A 17,304-nucleotide genomic window follows, 5' to 3' on the forward strand; every position below is an offset into this window, starting at 1 on the left:
TTTGGTGGAGTAGAATGTTATAGGCTTATTAGAATAGAAGTTTTAAAACATCCCAGGAAGAAAAGTCAGTTGGAATGACTGGCTGTCATTTCTGTTCCTTGTCTTTATCTGTTCGCTTGTTTCTTCCCTTTCTTTTGCGATCTGAGTTTCATTCCTCCCTTCTCTGTGAAATTGTAGCTATTGTGAGAGGTTCTGAATTTGCAAGCATTATCTAAGGTTCCTCAACATTTTTTGGCAATTCTAGGCTATCTGAATATCCGAATATAAGACATACTCATTATATGTTACCAACATGCATCTCCCTTGATCCCCACAGAGTATAGTTGTGCTTCTTTGAGTCAGCTCTTCACAAGTTTTGTGTGTATTGCTTAAATAACTTTTCCCTTGGACAGGAGCACATGATCCAGAATGAGGTGTCTATTTTAAGAAGAGTGAAACACCCCAATATCGTTCTTCTGATTGAGGAGATGGATGTACCAACCGAACTGTATCTTGTCATGGAACTAGTCAAGGTGTGTATTTTGGACAAGAAATAAGTTTCTGGATAAGTCACCATACTCTCCCCAGCACGCAATCTCTCATTGCTGTGTGTTGGCATAGTGACAAAGAATATTAAGAATAGAATTCTACAAGGGCTCAAGTCCCAGCCCTGGCCCAGGTAGCGTGGGTATACCCAGGGTGTACCTCTCCATGCCTCGGTTCCCTCGTGGGTAAAATGAGAATAATATTAGTACCTCCTTAATAATGTTACTACAGGGATAAAGAGGGATGGCTTCCACCAGTTTGTGTGACACAGAAAGCATTAGGTACCAATATGACTGTTTGTTGTGATAGAAAGTTGTTCACTTTTCCATGCACTACATGAAAAGATGTCAACCATTTTTTGAAAACAAGCTTTAAACTTTTAGTCACCCGTATGAAACAAAAATAACACACTCCTAATAATACTGTGAGTAGCCTACCACCTTTCAGTGAATGTTGTAATCTCATCCTGTCACTTAAAATTATGTTTTTACTCTATGAAAACATAGAATATAGGGATAGCCAAGTGTGTCGATCATGGTTGAATGTTGGTGAAAGGTTTCTCACTTATCCTCTCTACTTCCATACATTTGAGATTTTCAGTAATAGAAGTTTTAAAAAATGGAATGTTTTGTTTATGAAATTATCTTTTTCTCAAGCTTTTTCTATTATTTAGTTGAATTGAAGGTTTACGTAATTTCCACTTGAGCTGTAAAGTGTTGTAAATTAGTCGTACCACCTTCTATGTCCACTGTGTGCACCAGCGGTGGGGTCTTTGGGCTGCAGCAGCCGTGTTTGGAATCACATACCTGACCTGGTAACAGTGGAATGCGGGGTTTTCTTTTTTAAAGATTTGAGACAAGGAAAGTATTTAATAAACTAATCTGTTTCTATATAGGAAAATGATCATTCTAGGGCCTTTAAGCTTTAATTATTCAGAGTTGTTTTACTTTAGATATGTTTGCCTTTTTTTTTCTTCTTAGTGATTATATTTATAGGTGAAACCTATTTTTTTTCCATCTTCAAGTTAGGATTTGTTTCTTTTGGAGGGTGAAGCCTTGTTTGTTTGTAGTCACAAAAGGTTATTGTCATGTTTGAGACTCAGGGAGGTAAAAATGTTAAACTCTTATTCCAACAAAGAAAGATCAATTTCATTTATTCAGAAGATTTTCATATTGCCATTTTATTACCAGATTTTCATTTTACCAACTTTGTAAATTATACTTTCTCTAGCACCAAATGTAGTATTTTTACAGTGACATTAATTTGGGGTCCCACAGCTTCAAACCATTCTGTGTGTGCTGAAATTGATTAGCCCTCTGTTATTGATTGGCTCCCTATTGTTTACTGATTTTTCAAGAGCTGAGACTAAATTAATTTGGGAGATGAGAAGTAAAAGGGGCAAAGGCTGAAGTGTTGAGAGCACATTTTGTGGGAGATCTCAGTCTGATGGCCAATGTCATGCTTCGTCAGGTGACTCTAGTAAGGTCCACTTTACACTTAGCCTTCAAGAATTCTCTCTATTTCACCAAGATATCCTAACAAAGCAAGACAGGGTCTGCATAGTCCAGCATTAAACCGCAACTGTGCTACTAGATCGTACCCTTAGATTTAGTCTGAACCCAAACTGCCCTGAGGCCAGGTCTGGAAGTTTCCTGGGAAATGAAGGCCCCAGGCTTGCCTTGAAAAGGCTCCCCGAATTTTCCTCCTGAGAAATGTAGGTAAAGCTGTGCTTCTCAAACCCTAAGAGTCCAGTGGTGTGCCAAAGAGTGCCTGAAGCTATAGGACAAACAAGACCCATGTTCCAGAAAACAGTGAAGTAGCAGTTATTAAGAGTGAATTCCATAACTATTATGAACAGGACGTAAGACTTCTTCCTGCAAAAAGTGGACTGCTTAAGTGTCCAGAGGAAGGCAGGCCTCATGGAGGAGATGGCCCTGCTGCTGGGCCTGAGAGCTCAGCAGTACTAAGATAGGCAAAGGGGAGTGGTGGGGACACTCCAGTAAGGGGTTCTGATGAGGACACGTTTGGAGCACAGTTTGATGACCAGGGAAGAAATGTCCTACATGGAGCATAAAGGTAAATGTCCTAAGTAGGAGGTGAAATTGAACAAGTTGGAATGAAGGTCAGGGGCAGAACATCAAGAGCAATATCGTGAAGAGAGAGAGAAATTGGTGGCCTGACATGTGAGAAGGTGACAGCCGGAGCACAGGGTGCTGTGGGCAAAGAGCCTGAGGAGTGAAGTGTGGTCGCGAGGCCACCTGGCAGAAATTCAGAGAAGATGCAGCAAGATCTTGCACTCAGAGGTGGAGTGAGATGGCCCAGCGGATGGGAAATGTCCCAAAGGAAGGGCTGATGAGATTTGTTGATGGCTTTGTTGAGGATAAAGAAGAAAGATGACAGGATGCCTGGAGCCTAGATAACTGCAGCAATGGTGGCATCTGTGTAAGGTCCACACACACAGCACGCGCCTCCTACTGGGTCACGTGGAGGCAACCTGCAAACCCAAGTCTAGCAGCCTTGCCTTTGAGAGAAACAGGAAGCTGAAAAAGTGTTCATTTTGGAAAAAAAAAAAAAAAAAAAGGTACGTGCTTAGTGTGCTTCGTTTGAGAACTGCTGAGGCTTAATGGACAGAGAGAGAAGTCTCCAGACTGGCGATTGTACAGGGGAGCAGCAGTGTCGGTGGAAGAGTGAGATTTGAAAATCGTCAGCCTCTGGGGCCCCTATTTTGTGTTTGCTATTTTCAAAAGGAAAATGAAGTCCTTCATCACGTCAGGTAACTGATGAGCATAACTGGGACCTGTGCCCAGCTGTTTGGTGCATCGTATGCAAGAATAATGCAACCATTGTCAGTAAATCAGACCCAGGTTCTCTGAAATACACGGAACCTAAATTGGAGCCTAAAATCATTCTGTTTTGCCAAATCACAATAGATCAGCAAGGAACAAGGGAAACAAAAGTTTAGATGAATAATAGTCCTAGAAAACTTTCTTTGAAATTTCTCCATCCTCCCTCCCTCCCTTCTTATCTCATCTCTGGAACGACAATTTCTGGTCCTTTTCTCTGTTCCTTACAAAGAAGCCCATTATTGAAAAAAAAAAAAAAACACACTACACCCACTCCAGGAGAGCTAAATCTAGAGAATGAAGGGGAGTGTGTGTGTGTGCGTGCGTGCGTGCATGCATGTGTGTGTGTGTGCGTGCACGTGCCACTCAGTCATTTCCCGAGGCAGCAGAGCGTTCTGTCACGTGTGCAGAGTGCAGCATTACCTCTTTCTCACTGGGGGAGGTTTAGGATTAGAAACTTGAACTTGGGCTGACAGTTGGTATGAGGCAGGTAGCATGTGCCAGCAGGACACCCACGTGGCACGAGGCCTCCGCCCTGGAGACCCAGCCACACCTCCTCCTCCCTGGCTGGGGGCTGTGCAAGTGGCCTTGGGTCTGGGGATGAAGAGTCCTCACCTGGCTCCTTTTGTTTTTTGAGCTCTAGAGGAAATGTTGCTGGTTTTCACAGTGAGGAGAGAAATCACCGTAAAGTCTTATGGGTCTTTGAGAGGGAAACAGCAGGGAAAGCCCTTGGGACCCCAGAGATCCTGCATCCATTCTTCATTTCCTTGTTGTTTGTTGGTCGCCTCCGCAGGGTCCCGCCTGACCCTTCTGTTAATGTGCTGCTCCACCTGCCGTTCTCTTCTCAGGGCGGAGACCTTTTTGATGCCATTACTTCCACCAACAAATACACCGAGCGAGATGCCAGTGGGATGCTGTACAACCTGGCCAGTGCCATCAAATACCTCCACAGCCTGAACATCGTCCACCGTGACATCAAGCCTGAGAACCTGCTGGTAAGTGGAACTCTGACTTTCGGGCACCCTGAGTTCCAAGCACTGATGAGTGAATATGGATTATTTTTTTCTTTTTTAAAAAAATTTATCTTAAAGGCTAGTTTCCAGCAGGCCTTCTGTATCTAACTGGAAGCTAGCCTTTTAAGTTGACCTATGAGTTACTGTGCCCTTAAGAGTACCTGACTTATTAGCAAATAAAAGCAGGGCACAGGGGGTAGGAACTAGAGTTCGGAAAGTCTAGAGCTGTGTTAACACTTTGGGCCAGGACAAGATAGCAAGAAGGAGTATTTGCATGTAGGTTATTCATCCACAGCACTTTTCTGTTAGAAAGTTTTACTTGGAAAAAAAGGAAGCGCTTTTACACCTTCTCTTAGTCTCCCAACTTTACATCTCAATAATATGATCGAAAACTTGAGAGAAATAAATTAAAATGGATTTTAAAGACACCAGCCCCTCAGCATAAAAATAATTATGAAGAACACTGATTTATCCTTCTCCCCTTCACAACTATTTGGCTTGTGTTTGCTGAACTCCATATCTCTGGGAAACATTGAGAGTCCTCCCTGCAAGCAAATGAGGGCCCTTTCCTATCCTAGTTATTAAGGAGACAGTTTGGAAAGAAGTGAGGAGGCAGGGACTAGGCATGGGAACTGTCACTGGTAAGAGTGGAAGAAATTTTGCTGGTTCTTCATGCCAGAATTTGAAAGAAATGTATTTTATTTATATATTTCTTCCTCTGAAGATGCTAGTTTTTTTACTTTCATTTTCCACCCCCAAGTATCACGTATAGTATGTGACCCCTGTTAGTTTGCCCATCTCTCAGACACTTGGGAATTGAGGATTCTCTTTCCAGAGCAGTGTTTCTTCAGGGGTGGTCCAAAGACTCTCTGCATCAGAATTACTCCCAGATGCCTGTTAAAAATGCAAATTTCTGGGTCTGGATGCAGCTCGAGCAAATCAGAATCTGGTGACTGGTGACAGGGTGCAGAAATCCACATTGCAGCCAGCTTGCCCAGGTATCTGAATGCATGCTCAAGTTTAAAAGCACATGAGCAACCCAACTTCCACTACACAAGGGAAAGCTAATAAGATCTGCTTTTATGGAGAACCACCTAAGTGCTCTGCTCTGTGCTAAGTCATTAATCTGTACAGCAACCATATGGGGTAAGTTCTATTATGGTCCCATTGCACAGGTAAGGAAACTGGGTCCCTAGAAATTGAATGACCTGCCCAAGGTTGAAACAGTTTATTGTAGAAGAGCCAAGATCTTAGCCTGGTTCCAAACTACCACAAAGCCCAGATTCACTAGACTACAATAAACATGGATTAGGGAGAGGTTGAGTGCTTGCTGCTACATGCCAAGGACGGCGCGGGAACAAGAGAGACACATGCCTTCATGGAGTTGATATTCAAGCAGGAAAGACAGGCATTCAAGAAATAAACATGCACACAATTAGTTAATTGCAATTACGCTGGTAATCTTGCAGCTACTGGCTAAGGAAGGCAGCTGAGGGCAAATGACCGAGCTCTGACCTAATGGCACCTCAAATTCCACATTTCCGCAGCAGCCTAAACATTCCCTTCTGCACAGTGGCCTCCATGAACGGCAGCAATTTTCTCTCGTCTGCATTCATTATTCCTGAATTATGTAGGATTGTCTCAGGGGAACAGACTAACAACTGGGCCTTTGTTTAATAATTTCTCTGAGCTCCAAAACTTCGGTAATTGAAAATTAAAGTTTCATTTCCCCTCACCCTTTCCTTTGGCAGTTCCATTTTGTGTACCCATTGTTCACTCGCTGCTTGCCAGAGCGTTATCTATTTCTGTAAATGCCATCAGTGATTACACAGCAGTCTACTTTTACTAAAATTATAATTTGCAAGACACTTTTTAAGTATTGGGCTCATTCTAACATCTTTCACTGCAAATTACCCAAAAAGAAAAAAAAAAAGTTTTCTCCTTTTTTCTTTTCTTTCCCCCTAATTTAAGCATCTGAAATATACAGGGAAATCTTTGCAGTTGTTTAAAATATAGGTTTAAAATATGTGTATGAAAAACTAAAGCGATTCTATTCGCTATTACGGTAATTTTTTACTACAGAGGTGAGGAGTTGGTGAATTCTGCAGGGATAAATCTATTACAGGATAAAAAAGAAGAAAAGAATAAGGTTAACAAAGTCACTAATTGCACATGAGAGCTCTGTTAATTTCACATTCTGTTGAGCTTCCCTGTGAATAAGAGAGAAACACATGGGAAGTACAACTTCACACACTCAGGATTTATGGTCAGACAAACAAAAGTTCAAAACCAAGTGCTTCACTCTTCCAGTGGCTGGTCTTATGACCTTGAACAAGTTACTTAACTCCTTGAGCCACCTTTAAAGGGATTTTATGAAGATAAAGAGATAACACATAACATTAGTTCCCTTCCTTTTATTCCCCTTTATTTGTAATAAAAATTAAATTATCCCTGGAAATAAAACTGTTTAAAAACAACATTATATGCAGTAAAAATCATTTTTCATCTTTTTCTGACATTGCTTTTAAAATTTTACTATTTACTCATGCACAGATTTGCTACCTTGTGGCAAAATGCAGAGCTGTAGACTATTTTTGAAAAATGCTATGATAAAGTTAATAATAAAAGATTTGTATCGATTTGCTTACTACAGCTAAACTTACCAAATAAATAAAAAGGCCTCACTGCACACTTTGCTTTACTGTTTTATTAGAAGACCTCAAAAATCCTTCTAAATTGTTAGACTGCCAGCAAGATTTTTGCTAATTAATGATTAATATTTGTTATAACTAGCAAGTGTTTTTTAGAAATGTCTAATTCAGCTATAAAATTCATTTTATGTGGTATAATTATATATACAGAAGTTTTAGCATTTTTTATTTTTAATTCTTATAGAATAATATAAAAATATAGTTTGGCCTCAAGGATCTATATCGAGAATATGAATGATTTATTTAACTCTTAAGTGTTTGGTCAAGTCAAAGTATTTTAAAGGGAAATATGATTTGAGTTACAGTGATGTTTCTAGCCACATTTAGATGAAATCTGAGAACTGATCCAATAAAAATACTTCATAAAATTATTATATCATTATTAAGGCTTTTTCCCTAAATTAATCATGCCAATGATTTGACGTGGTTTTTTTTGCTTGCTGTCAGGCCTGTGCTTAATAATTACATGGATGAGTGACAGGTGGATGACAGAGTGGATGAGATGCATGAGTGAGTGAATGAGTGCTACTTCTTAGAGGACAGAGCTGACAACACAAGCCCAGGCCATTTCCCAGCTCATCTATTACATGGAGGACTCACGCTGGCCTCAGTATAAACCTCACTGAGCGGGGAGAGAGCACAGTGTTGCCCCAGCTGCAGTTATACATGGAACTACTATGCGTGTATGTGTGTGTGTGTGCCAGGATAGTTTATGACTAAAGGAACTATGTTGGCTTTAAAAAACAAAAACCCACCAAGATATAATGCCTTCAGTTCACATGAATCACCACTAGATGGCAAGCTTGCACCCTTGAAAGCAAAAATCATCAGTAGCAACTTGTGTTTCTTCTAGGGAGCTGGGCAGGCCTTTTAAAAATGTATACACAGATGCCACCTCCTAACAAAAATTAAAGTCTGTACAGGCAAAAATATAACTTACATCACTAGTTTTTATTAGACTCCAGAAATAAACACATCAATTTTCTTCAAATATAAAAATTTATGTTTAAAAATCTTTTTCCACCCAAACTCCCCAATACTCTCTAGGAAAAAGCAGTTTCTCAGTGAAACTGCCTCTCTTGGTCAGAAGTTTTCTTTCAGAAACGCTCTGTCCAAGTGTTTGTGCCTGCTGCTGGCTGCCTGTCAAAATGACATGTGCAGCTCATGCTGCTCATTTGCATTTAATGGATTATATCCAGCAAGTGATTGCCCCAAGTGATGATCATAGGCTGTGCTCTAACTCCTCCTAATTTCCAATTCAAGAAAACACCAAGCTCACAATAGTGGATTTCCTTCTACCTTAATCACATGACTCTCAATCCCAAAATAAGTCTATTTTGTCATAACATAGCCAACTACACTGTTAGACAAGGCAAGTGACACAAATAGACTGTATCTAGAGGTCAGGGACAAAAATGCACTTGGATAGACTTGTAGTCAATCCCCTATACTATGAACTTGAGCCACCATTGTGTGTCGATTAATGGACTGGGGATTAGCAAAAGGAAGGGAGCTAGTCATCTTCCATGAGTCTGTCACTAGCCCTGCCACAGTCAGCATTACCAGTGACTTGAAATGAAGGTGTATTATACCAAGTGACAGAACTGAGATCCAAAAATATCTGGCTCTGTAAAGGTCCAAAATTGGTTAGATGGAAGTTAACAAGAGGTAAACATAAATTTCTTTGAACTAAGTGGTTTTGCCATACTTGTGTTATTGATGATTACAGAAAAACAGTAACGGGAAAACTTGGCCTGACTACAGGTCAAAAGGCTATTCGTTGACCTGCAAAAGGCTTTTAATTCAGTGTGACATGGCTGCTAAAAATACTGATGTGACCTTAGACTTAATTCACTGAAATGGTGTTGCCATCAGAGAGTCCTCTGCCTTATTCACACCACATTACCCTGCATGGTAACACGTCAGGGGTTCACCTGGTGTTTACCTGGGGAAGGGATGGCTCTCTGAGGCATGGTGGCTGTCATCAGATATATAAAAGGCTGCCAAATGGAAGTCAGGAGAACTTTTTTGTGCTGTATTTGAAAGTGCTGAACTAAAACTAAAGAGAAGACATTAATAGGAGAGAGATTTGGAATTAGCATAAGAAAAATCTTTCTAACAATTACATTTTTTGAAAATTAAGTGGCCTTTATGACACATAGCTTATAGTCATTGTAAGTGTACAAGTAGAAATGGAATGATCTTTTTTTGTGGGTGTTTAGAAGAAAATTCTGCTCTGAATTTGAATGAAAGTTGATAGAAAACAGAAGACAAACAATATTTTTTCTGATATGTTATTTAGTACAATAACATGACAGTTGCTGTATTAAGCATTTACTGAAGGCCCTTCTTGTTCAAGGACCTGTGATTCTATCAGGGAGACAAGGACAGGAAGGAAAAGTGTCATTTGGGCGAGTCTGTGTCTGTCTGCTCCACTACTCATCCTTCTTTCATTTAGGGCTTAAATAATATAATTCCTTTTTTAAATAACGATCTTATTGGACTAGCAAAGATTAAAAATAATGCACAGTATTGGCAATATTAGATGGATACCAGTTATCTGACATGTGTTGGTGGAAAAGTAAGTTGGTAGAACCTGTCTGAAAGGCAATTTGGTAATATATAACCAAAGCCTTAAATAATGTGTGCACTCTGAACCCGAGTAATTCTGCTTCTAAAATGTAACCTCAGGGGGAAACACTAGATGTGTGTGTGTGTGTGTGTGTGTGTGTGTGTGTGTGTGTGTGTGTGTGTGTGTGTGTGTGTGTGTGTGTGGCAGGAGGAACTACTGGTTAGATTCATGGACTCTGACATATCTGAGTTTAAGTTCTGGCTCTGTCTCTTGTTAGCTATGTAACACTGGACAAGTTACTTAATTACTGAGCCTCAATTTTCTCATCTACAGAATATTGGTGAGAATACTTGAGTGATGGTGAGGATTAATGGGGCAATGCTCATGAAGTCCTCATCATGATGCCTGGCTTAGCCTGTGTGCTCAATAAGTGGCAGCAGAGTCGTTGGTGGGATTATTATTATGGTGCATCCATATAATGGAACGTGTAGCAGCCACTAAAAATAATGACATAAATGTATGCTTATTCACTTGGGAAAACATTCAGCATGTATTGTCAAGTGGAAAAAGAGGAGCAGGAAAGAGAGAAAAAGCAAGCTCTAGAAGTCCATGCCCCAGAATGCTAACTCTGGTTGTTTCTGAGTGTAGAGATTATAGGTGAATTTAGTTCCATTTCCTCTATAAAGATTTGTCTTCTCTAATTTTTGTACAATGATATGTTGGCTATTAATCGTGTGACAAAAATGTAATAAAATTTAAAAAATCACAATGACCTTGAGTTCCCACAGTTTTGGCAAAATCCTAGGATGTACGATTTCTAACAAAATTTGGAATGGGCATGTTTCATGTATCTTACTGCAGCTGCATGGAGCTCCTTTTTAGATAGTTTCATGACTATTTTAAATTGAGGGTGAGAGTCAGGTTTCCTGGTGTTTCCGTTCACTTCTCCATCTTCCCAGATATCTACAGTGTAATACTTTGAAAAGTGGTTGTATTGTTTTCTTTAATATTGTTACCTCTCTTTGGATTTACTCCTTTCTGACTTCTATACATCTTTTGTTATTTTTATTATTTTATTTAACTTTTGATTTTATAAATATTTTACATAAAATGGTTTTTTATTAGAGTTTACTTTTTTCCAGGAGGTCTAATTCAAAAGTATGTGGGCCATAGAGTGCATTTTACAAAACAACCCCTTGCTTAAATATTGTTACACTTCACGTCTTAAAGATTAAAGATTTAAATTTAATCCATTTTCCTTAGAAAGCATCATAAAGGCCATGTACCAGGCTGGAGGAAAATCAATGTCTTTTTTAATGGACACCATATATGTTAAAAAGTAAATTGACCTTTATTCATGGCTTTGTCCGTTTCATGCCACTTTTGTTCAATTCTATTTGGTGAAATAATTTTTAGTATCTATCGAGCTCCTCCCTGAAAACTGTTTCAGTGGTTACTAATGATTCATTAGCCATTGTTTCAACAGGGTTGTCCTTGAATTCACAGCAACATTGAGAATTATGTTTGTTCCAACACATCTGTTATATTAGTCAGCTTTTAGTTCTCTATTATGGGAATCTCAGAAACCATTTGACTGGGTTCAAGTTATCTGTGAATTTTCATAATATTTTATGGCCACCGGCTGCATTTTATGACTATATATTAAATGTTTTATTTTTTCAAATAACTTTTCCAAATGGTCTCAGTTTCCCATCCAAGGAAAATCAGGCATATGCCCAAACATCTACTGTTCAGCAAGTTACAGCTAGTGTGAAACCCCAAATAAATGAAAAAGAAACAAAAATAAAACTCTTCTTTAAAAAAGAAAAATCCCATGTAAAATAACAGTGTTCCCCAAAATCTGCGTACCTGACCTTTTACTGAATCTTTTCTTAGTAGGACATGGCTTCAGCTTTTAATTGGAACCTTTTTCATAATTGTTGCCATTTAACACATTTAGTCTGTCAAATCATGGAATGTCTTTATAGCCATATAATAAACCCTAGAGAACAACTTCTCTGACTGTAGCCATCTGCAATGATCACAAGAGCAGCTTACAAAATACTGACAATCTTTACGGTAATAGGATACATATGGCAGCCCACAATTATGTGTAGCTGCATTCAATTAGTGTTGTACAATTACACAGTTTTATTGCTTAGTTAAAACAGTGAAAGCACTACATACTGGGTAATTTGCACTAATCCCCGTCTCTTTAATAGCCCCTCAGTGTTTAAAATGTGGGGGAACATCTATAGTATTTAAAGGGCCTAGGATGAGCATTAAATGATATCTCACGTTGTGAATACTCCTTGAGTGACAATTAATGTACTCCCACTTCATGTGTGGGTCACGTTTTATAGAGACTTTAAAATACAGTTATAGCACAAAGTTCTCCTTACACCAGAACCCTGCTTGCTGGCTCAGGCTGTCCAAGCCTACCTTTGCAGGCTGCTACTGTCCTTTCTGAAGGATGGTGAACTGAGGAACACAGTCAGAGTTGGTTCAGAGAGGAGTATAAGCCAAGGACTTGGCCTTTTAAATGTGAACTTGTTAAAAGCCTTTCCTACTTGTAACTTTTAATTACAAACTTAGTTCAAAGTGAATTTATAGCTGCCATTTGAAAAAAATACTTGCTAGAGATGGTTTTGTGAGGATGTGTGTGTGTGTGTGTGTGTGTGTGTGCACACTTGAAACAGATGTATTTAGCAATCTGATTTTTAACCAGTTTTAATTACATCTTCAAGTGGCCTCTCTCGTGCCCCTCTGCAATTGGCTGGGTAAGAGATGGGGTGAATGCAGCTCGAGTTGCAGCAGGAGCCCACGGGGAGCACCAGCATGAGGAGGCTCAGGAAAGGGGCTCTCCCAGTGCAGGAGGAGAAACACCGGCATGTTCTCCGTCCTTCTCCCAAAGTGTTGACAGAGAAAAACCCAAAGTAACCTTGTTTCCTGCCCTGCCTGACAGTGAGTTCAACAGAATTTCAAATTAGAGGCCTAGACGTTATTCACATGTGAAAACATGTTGCTGCAGCATTGCTAGTGGACTCATGTCTAGATATGTTTTCAATTACATGGAATAGGCCTTTGTCTCTAAGCCCTCACTGTCTCTCCTAAACGTCACTTGAACCTCTCTATGTTCATGAAAATTCTACTGTCCGGTTTTCAAAGCAAAAGAAAAACATTGGACAAATTGTTAGAGAGAAAAAGAACATTAAAATTATAGATTGTGTGTATTCTATTTAAATGGGTTTAGGATTTTTAGCAGTATTATTACCTTTAGGTGCCCATTTTCTTTATTTTAGGTAGGATTCGTAGTGTTTTTTTCTTAGTTATTGAAACTTTGAATGATATTTCTTATCTGTATTAAATATAATTGGTGTATGGCTATCTGTTAGATGGAATTCCTATGAAAATGGAGATGCTCAAAAATAAAACCTTTGCCAAATGTAAGAGAATTACATGGTCATACTCAAAACTAAATGGGACTTATGACCAGCTCCACCAACATCTGCTTTTGTCCAACTTTTGAATAAAATTAGATGACATAGATACTACATTCAGAAAAAAGCTACAGAATTCTTGCATAAATGGGGTTGAATAAATCAAAATCTGTACAACCTCACAAAGCACATATCATGAATGTTTGGACCTAATGGAACATCAAAGCAAGAGACTATTTTTCATTTTAGAAAGGTTATTGGTAACAAAACGGAATTAAGGAAGTGAACAATTCTTCTCTGTTTGGGAAATAAACAAGACAAACTATTGGATGTTTCCATCTCAGATTTCTTTCCATGAAAAATATTTGCTTGTCATTTGGATGACCACAACAGCTGACATGCTAAGGTTAAGACTATAATTTAGGGATTTCTTTTGCCTGAGAGCATTTAGGCTGGTGACAATATTGTGTTTTGCAGCTCTGATTCCTCAAAGCCTCTAACTCTGACCAGATTATGGTGACCAGGGCTGGACAGCTTCTTCATTAAGTAGGGAGGACAGTGTCCATCCCAGTGACAACTGGGCAAAGCCACATCTGTGAAGGACATGTGGTTGTCTTTGCCCTAAAAACCCAAGTGCATGTGACCTCACAGGTCTTTGGATGCCTCCCCCTGGGCAGTCCAGACTTGGTCATGACCCAGAGCCCTTGGGGAGAAGACCCTATGTTATGAGTGACTAGAATATAAAAGAATATTTTCAGCCAAGAAAAAACACAGTCTCTCCAGAGAGGAGGCTGTAACTGCCTGCCTGCCTCTGCCAAAGCACTTGGATCCAAAGGATCACTGCTGATATTGCAGCTTAGCTGGCCAAACATCTGCACTCTATCCTGCAGAAATGCAGAGCTAATCTACTTGTTCCAAAAGAAGGCAGACATGGTGAGTGAACAGTAGCGGCGCTCCTGGTGTGGGGAGCTGTGTTTTGCTGTATAGGAGGTTCAATCTGCTGCAGCGAGTAACAAATGGTCACAGAGTGATAACAGAAGAACAAGTAAGCCTCAACTTGTTGAACGAATCATTTTGATGTACATGGAAAAGTTCACCATTTCCTTGAGGCATCTCCTAAAGATTGCCCTAGCTGGAAATACTAACCTTTTACTGTGGTTTTCTTTTCTTTATCTCATCGATTCCAACAGAGGGCACTGAATTAGAATTCTGAATGCCCTTTGATCATTTCTTTGAAACAAACGTCTGGGATACTTTTTAGAGCAGATCCACTTGGTTTGATCATGGCTAGAATTAAAGGAGTCTAAATACTTGCCTAGAGTCACATACATCCTTTTCTTGATTTGTTGGGTGAAAGACTGGATACTTTTACTGCCTTAATAAGGAAACCTGGACAGAATACTGACTCTGCACCTGATAAATCTTTCCAAATTGCCACAGGTGAAATGAAATGTTAATATCCCTTTCAATTATTAATAAAAAAATATAAATAGATCTTATTAGAAATGTGCAGCACTGAAAATAAAATATTTTAGTATACGTGTAGGGGTTTTTTGCTGTTGTACAGTTACCGAAGAACTGCATTTTTAAAGCTTCTTATATATTGGAATGAAAAGATAATTATTTTCATAAATTGGAGATACTGCACTAGAGGCTTTCTATACTTCATTTTGTTATGCAAATCAATTTTAGTTGTAGAAAACATCAAATATGGATAAGCAAAAGGAAAACCACTTCCATACTTCTACCACCAGAAACACCAACACTGTGTCCACCAGACACACCAACACTTTGTTCTTTCAGACTTTTTTCCTTGCACCTATTTATTTTCTTTACTAGACATTTTATACAAACCAGCCTGAAATCTGCTGTCCTCACTTCCCAAACAGAATTCGTTTCAGTTAATACAAACCTACATCACCATTTTAATGGTAATATAGCATCTCACTATGAATTCTCATTTGCTAGTTATTTGCCATGTTTCCAATTTTACAGTCATCTAAAGAAAGAAACATATCTTGTATATATATCTTTGTATAATTGCCTTATTTTTTGTACTTTTTAGACATTAAATTTAAACCACAGTGTCCCTCAATTCTTCAAGAAAAGGCTTTTGAGTTCTTGATTTTAAGGTGATTGTACTTTTTACTTTTATTTTAGGTGTATGAGCACCAAGATGGCAGCAAATCACTGAAGCTGGGTGACTTTGGACTGGCCACCATTGTTGACGGCCCCCTGTACACAGTCTGTGGCACCCCGACATACGTGGCTCCAGAAATCATTGCAGAGACTGGGTAAATGCTTCTCTTATGTTTAAGTGCTATGCTTGCAAAAGAACTAGCCTGCTTCAATAATAAGAAAAATAGTGCTACATGTCCCATCCAAGCAGAATTAGCTATCAGGTTTCTTTCGCGCCCCCCCCCACTTTGTTTTTTAAACTTTTGTAGTGGGAGCCTTTTTCTCTGTTTTCCCAATCAAGTTGCCAATTACTGCAATCTTGTTTAAGACATCCATTTGGCCTTTGTTAGAGGCAGAACAGAAGTTATTAACCACAGAGTGAGAAATGTTCAGACTAACCAAGAAACATACAGCCATGGTAATTAACTCACTTTTGGCAATAACAGAAACAGACATTACTGTGTGCAGTGATTAGTCTCCTGTGGTCATTTCTCTCAGCTGCCCTCGTTGTCTAGTCCCAGTCCCATTTTGGCCCTCTCAGAGATCCATTGATTTTCTGTGGAGCACAAACACCGTTAGACATCAGAGGGCCACTGGGAATTTGCTGGTTTCTGTGTGCAGAATCATATGAATGACAATCTCGACTCTAGAATGGGGGAGAAGGCAGGGTATCCTATTACTTACTAAGGACCTACTATGTGCCGGGCTTTAAACTCATTTACTTAATTCTTACTCTTCTAGTGGATGGTACTATTCCTATTTTGCACATGAATAAACAGAGACTCTGAAGGTTAAGTATCATGTAAGCTTATAACTGTCAGTGGCTGAGTCAGGATTTGAACTCAGGTTGACCTGAGCCAAAAGCTCTCTCAGTAAAGAGCCCTATTTCTTACCAATAGCCATAGGCAGGGCTCCGAGGTGCTATCCTTAAACAGAAGGAATGGGGGAGGGTGGGTGGCATTAGCAGTTTCAACACACACCTGGAGATCTAGGTGGCACTCTGCACTGTGACCACTTAGAGATAGTTTTTCTGCTTATACCATAGACCAACAGGGCACGAATACAGAACAGAGGAGAAGGGAATCCCAACAGGGAAATTCTAAGATGAGAGGTGAAGGTTTTTAAAATTTATTTATATATATGATTTTTACATTCTAAGATATTACAGAGCAGTTGGGGGGGAGGGGAAGAAGGAAAGGGGGAGGGAAATAGGGTGAGGAAGGGGTGTGGTTGAGACGTGGCACTCCCCTGGAATGAGGAGTTTTTTATTTGTCAAAGTAGAGTGAGCCCACATCTACAGCCCTGCCAGACCTCCCTCAGATGGTGCTGGCTTGGGCACAGCCACATCTTCTCTGGGGACATACTCTGAGAGCCTGCTGGGAGGGAGTGGTGTCAGGTGGAAAGACGATTTGTTTGGGCTCTTGAAGACCTCAGTTGGAGCCCAGCTCTGACACTGACTAATTGTGTGATCTCGAACAAAGTTACTCACCACTGGGAACCTCGGTTTTCTCCTCTGTAAAACAGGAAATACTTGACCTGTCCAACCTACAGGGTTGTTGGAAGAACAGAAGAAGACAATGTATGTCAGTGCTTTATAAATTAGAAAATGTTCTGTAAATAATTATTATTCCCAAAATGAGGGAGCTAGATAGTCTCAAGGGTCCATCCCTGTCTCAAAATTGATAGGACTGTAATCAACAGTTTTGCTGAAATCCTTCACTTATTGATATTTGGATATGAGCCCAGGCATGCATTATTTTGATTTTTATTCATGTGCCTTTGGTAAGTCTTTTTTTTTTTTAATTATTTTTTTTTCTTCTTTCCTTGAATTCTATTTAGCTGGTGGGTTTTAATTTAGTGTTTGTGATTAAGTTTTTTATTTTGTTTGGTTGTATTTTTGGCTTAGAATAGAAGAGTCATTGGGCCGACCCCGTGGCGCACTGGGGAGAAGAGTCATCTATTCTAGTATGCCCCATAGTCTGTCCTGGCCTGACGTTCCTAACTCTAACGTCTTTTATTTTT

General features: G+C 39.5%; 1 protein-coding gene across 1 annotated transcript in view; it reads left to right on the plus strand.

Moving 5' to 3' along the window:
* DCLK1 (doublecortin like kinase 1) overlaps nt 1–17,304 on the plus strand; it is a 312,666-nt gene that overhangs the window by 263,778 nt on the left and 31,584 nt on the right. The window contains exons 10-12 of the mRNA XM_063101850.1: nt 393–512; nt 4,217–4,363; nt 15,265–15,398. Coding sequence (XP_062957920.1) covers nt 393–512; nt 4,217–4,363; nt 15,265–15,398 — 401 coding nt within the window. The remainder of the gene's footprint in view (nt 1–392; nt 513–4,216; nt 4,364–15,264; nt 15,399–17,304) is intronic.

This window comes from Cynocephalus volans, chromosome 7, assembly GCF_027409185.1.
Source record: "Cynocephalus volans isolate mCynVol1 chromosome 7, mCynVol1.pri, whole genome shotgun sequence".
In the NCBI taxonomy this organism is placed as follows: domain Eukaryota; kingdom Metazoa; phylum Chordata; class Mammalia; order Dermoptera; family Cynocephalidae; genus Cynocephalus; species Cynocephalus volans.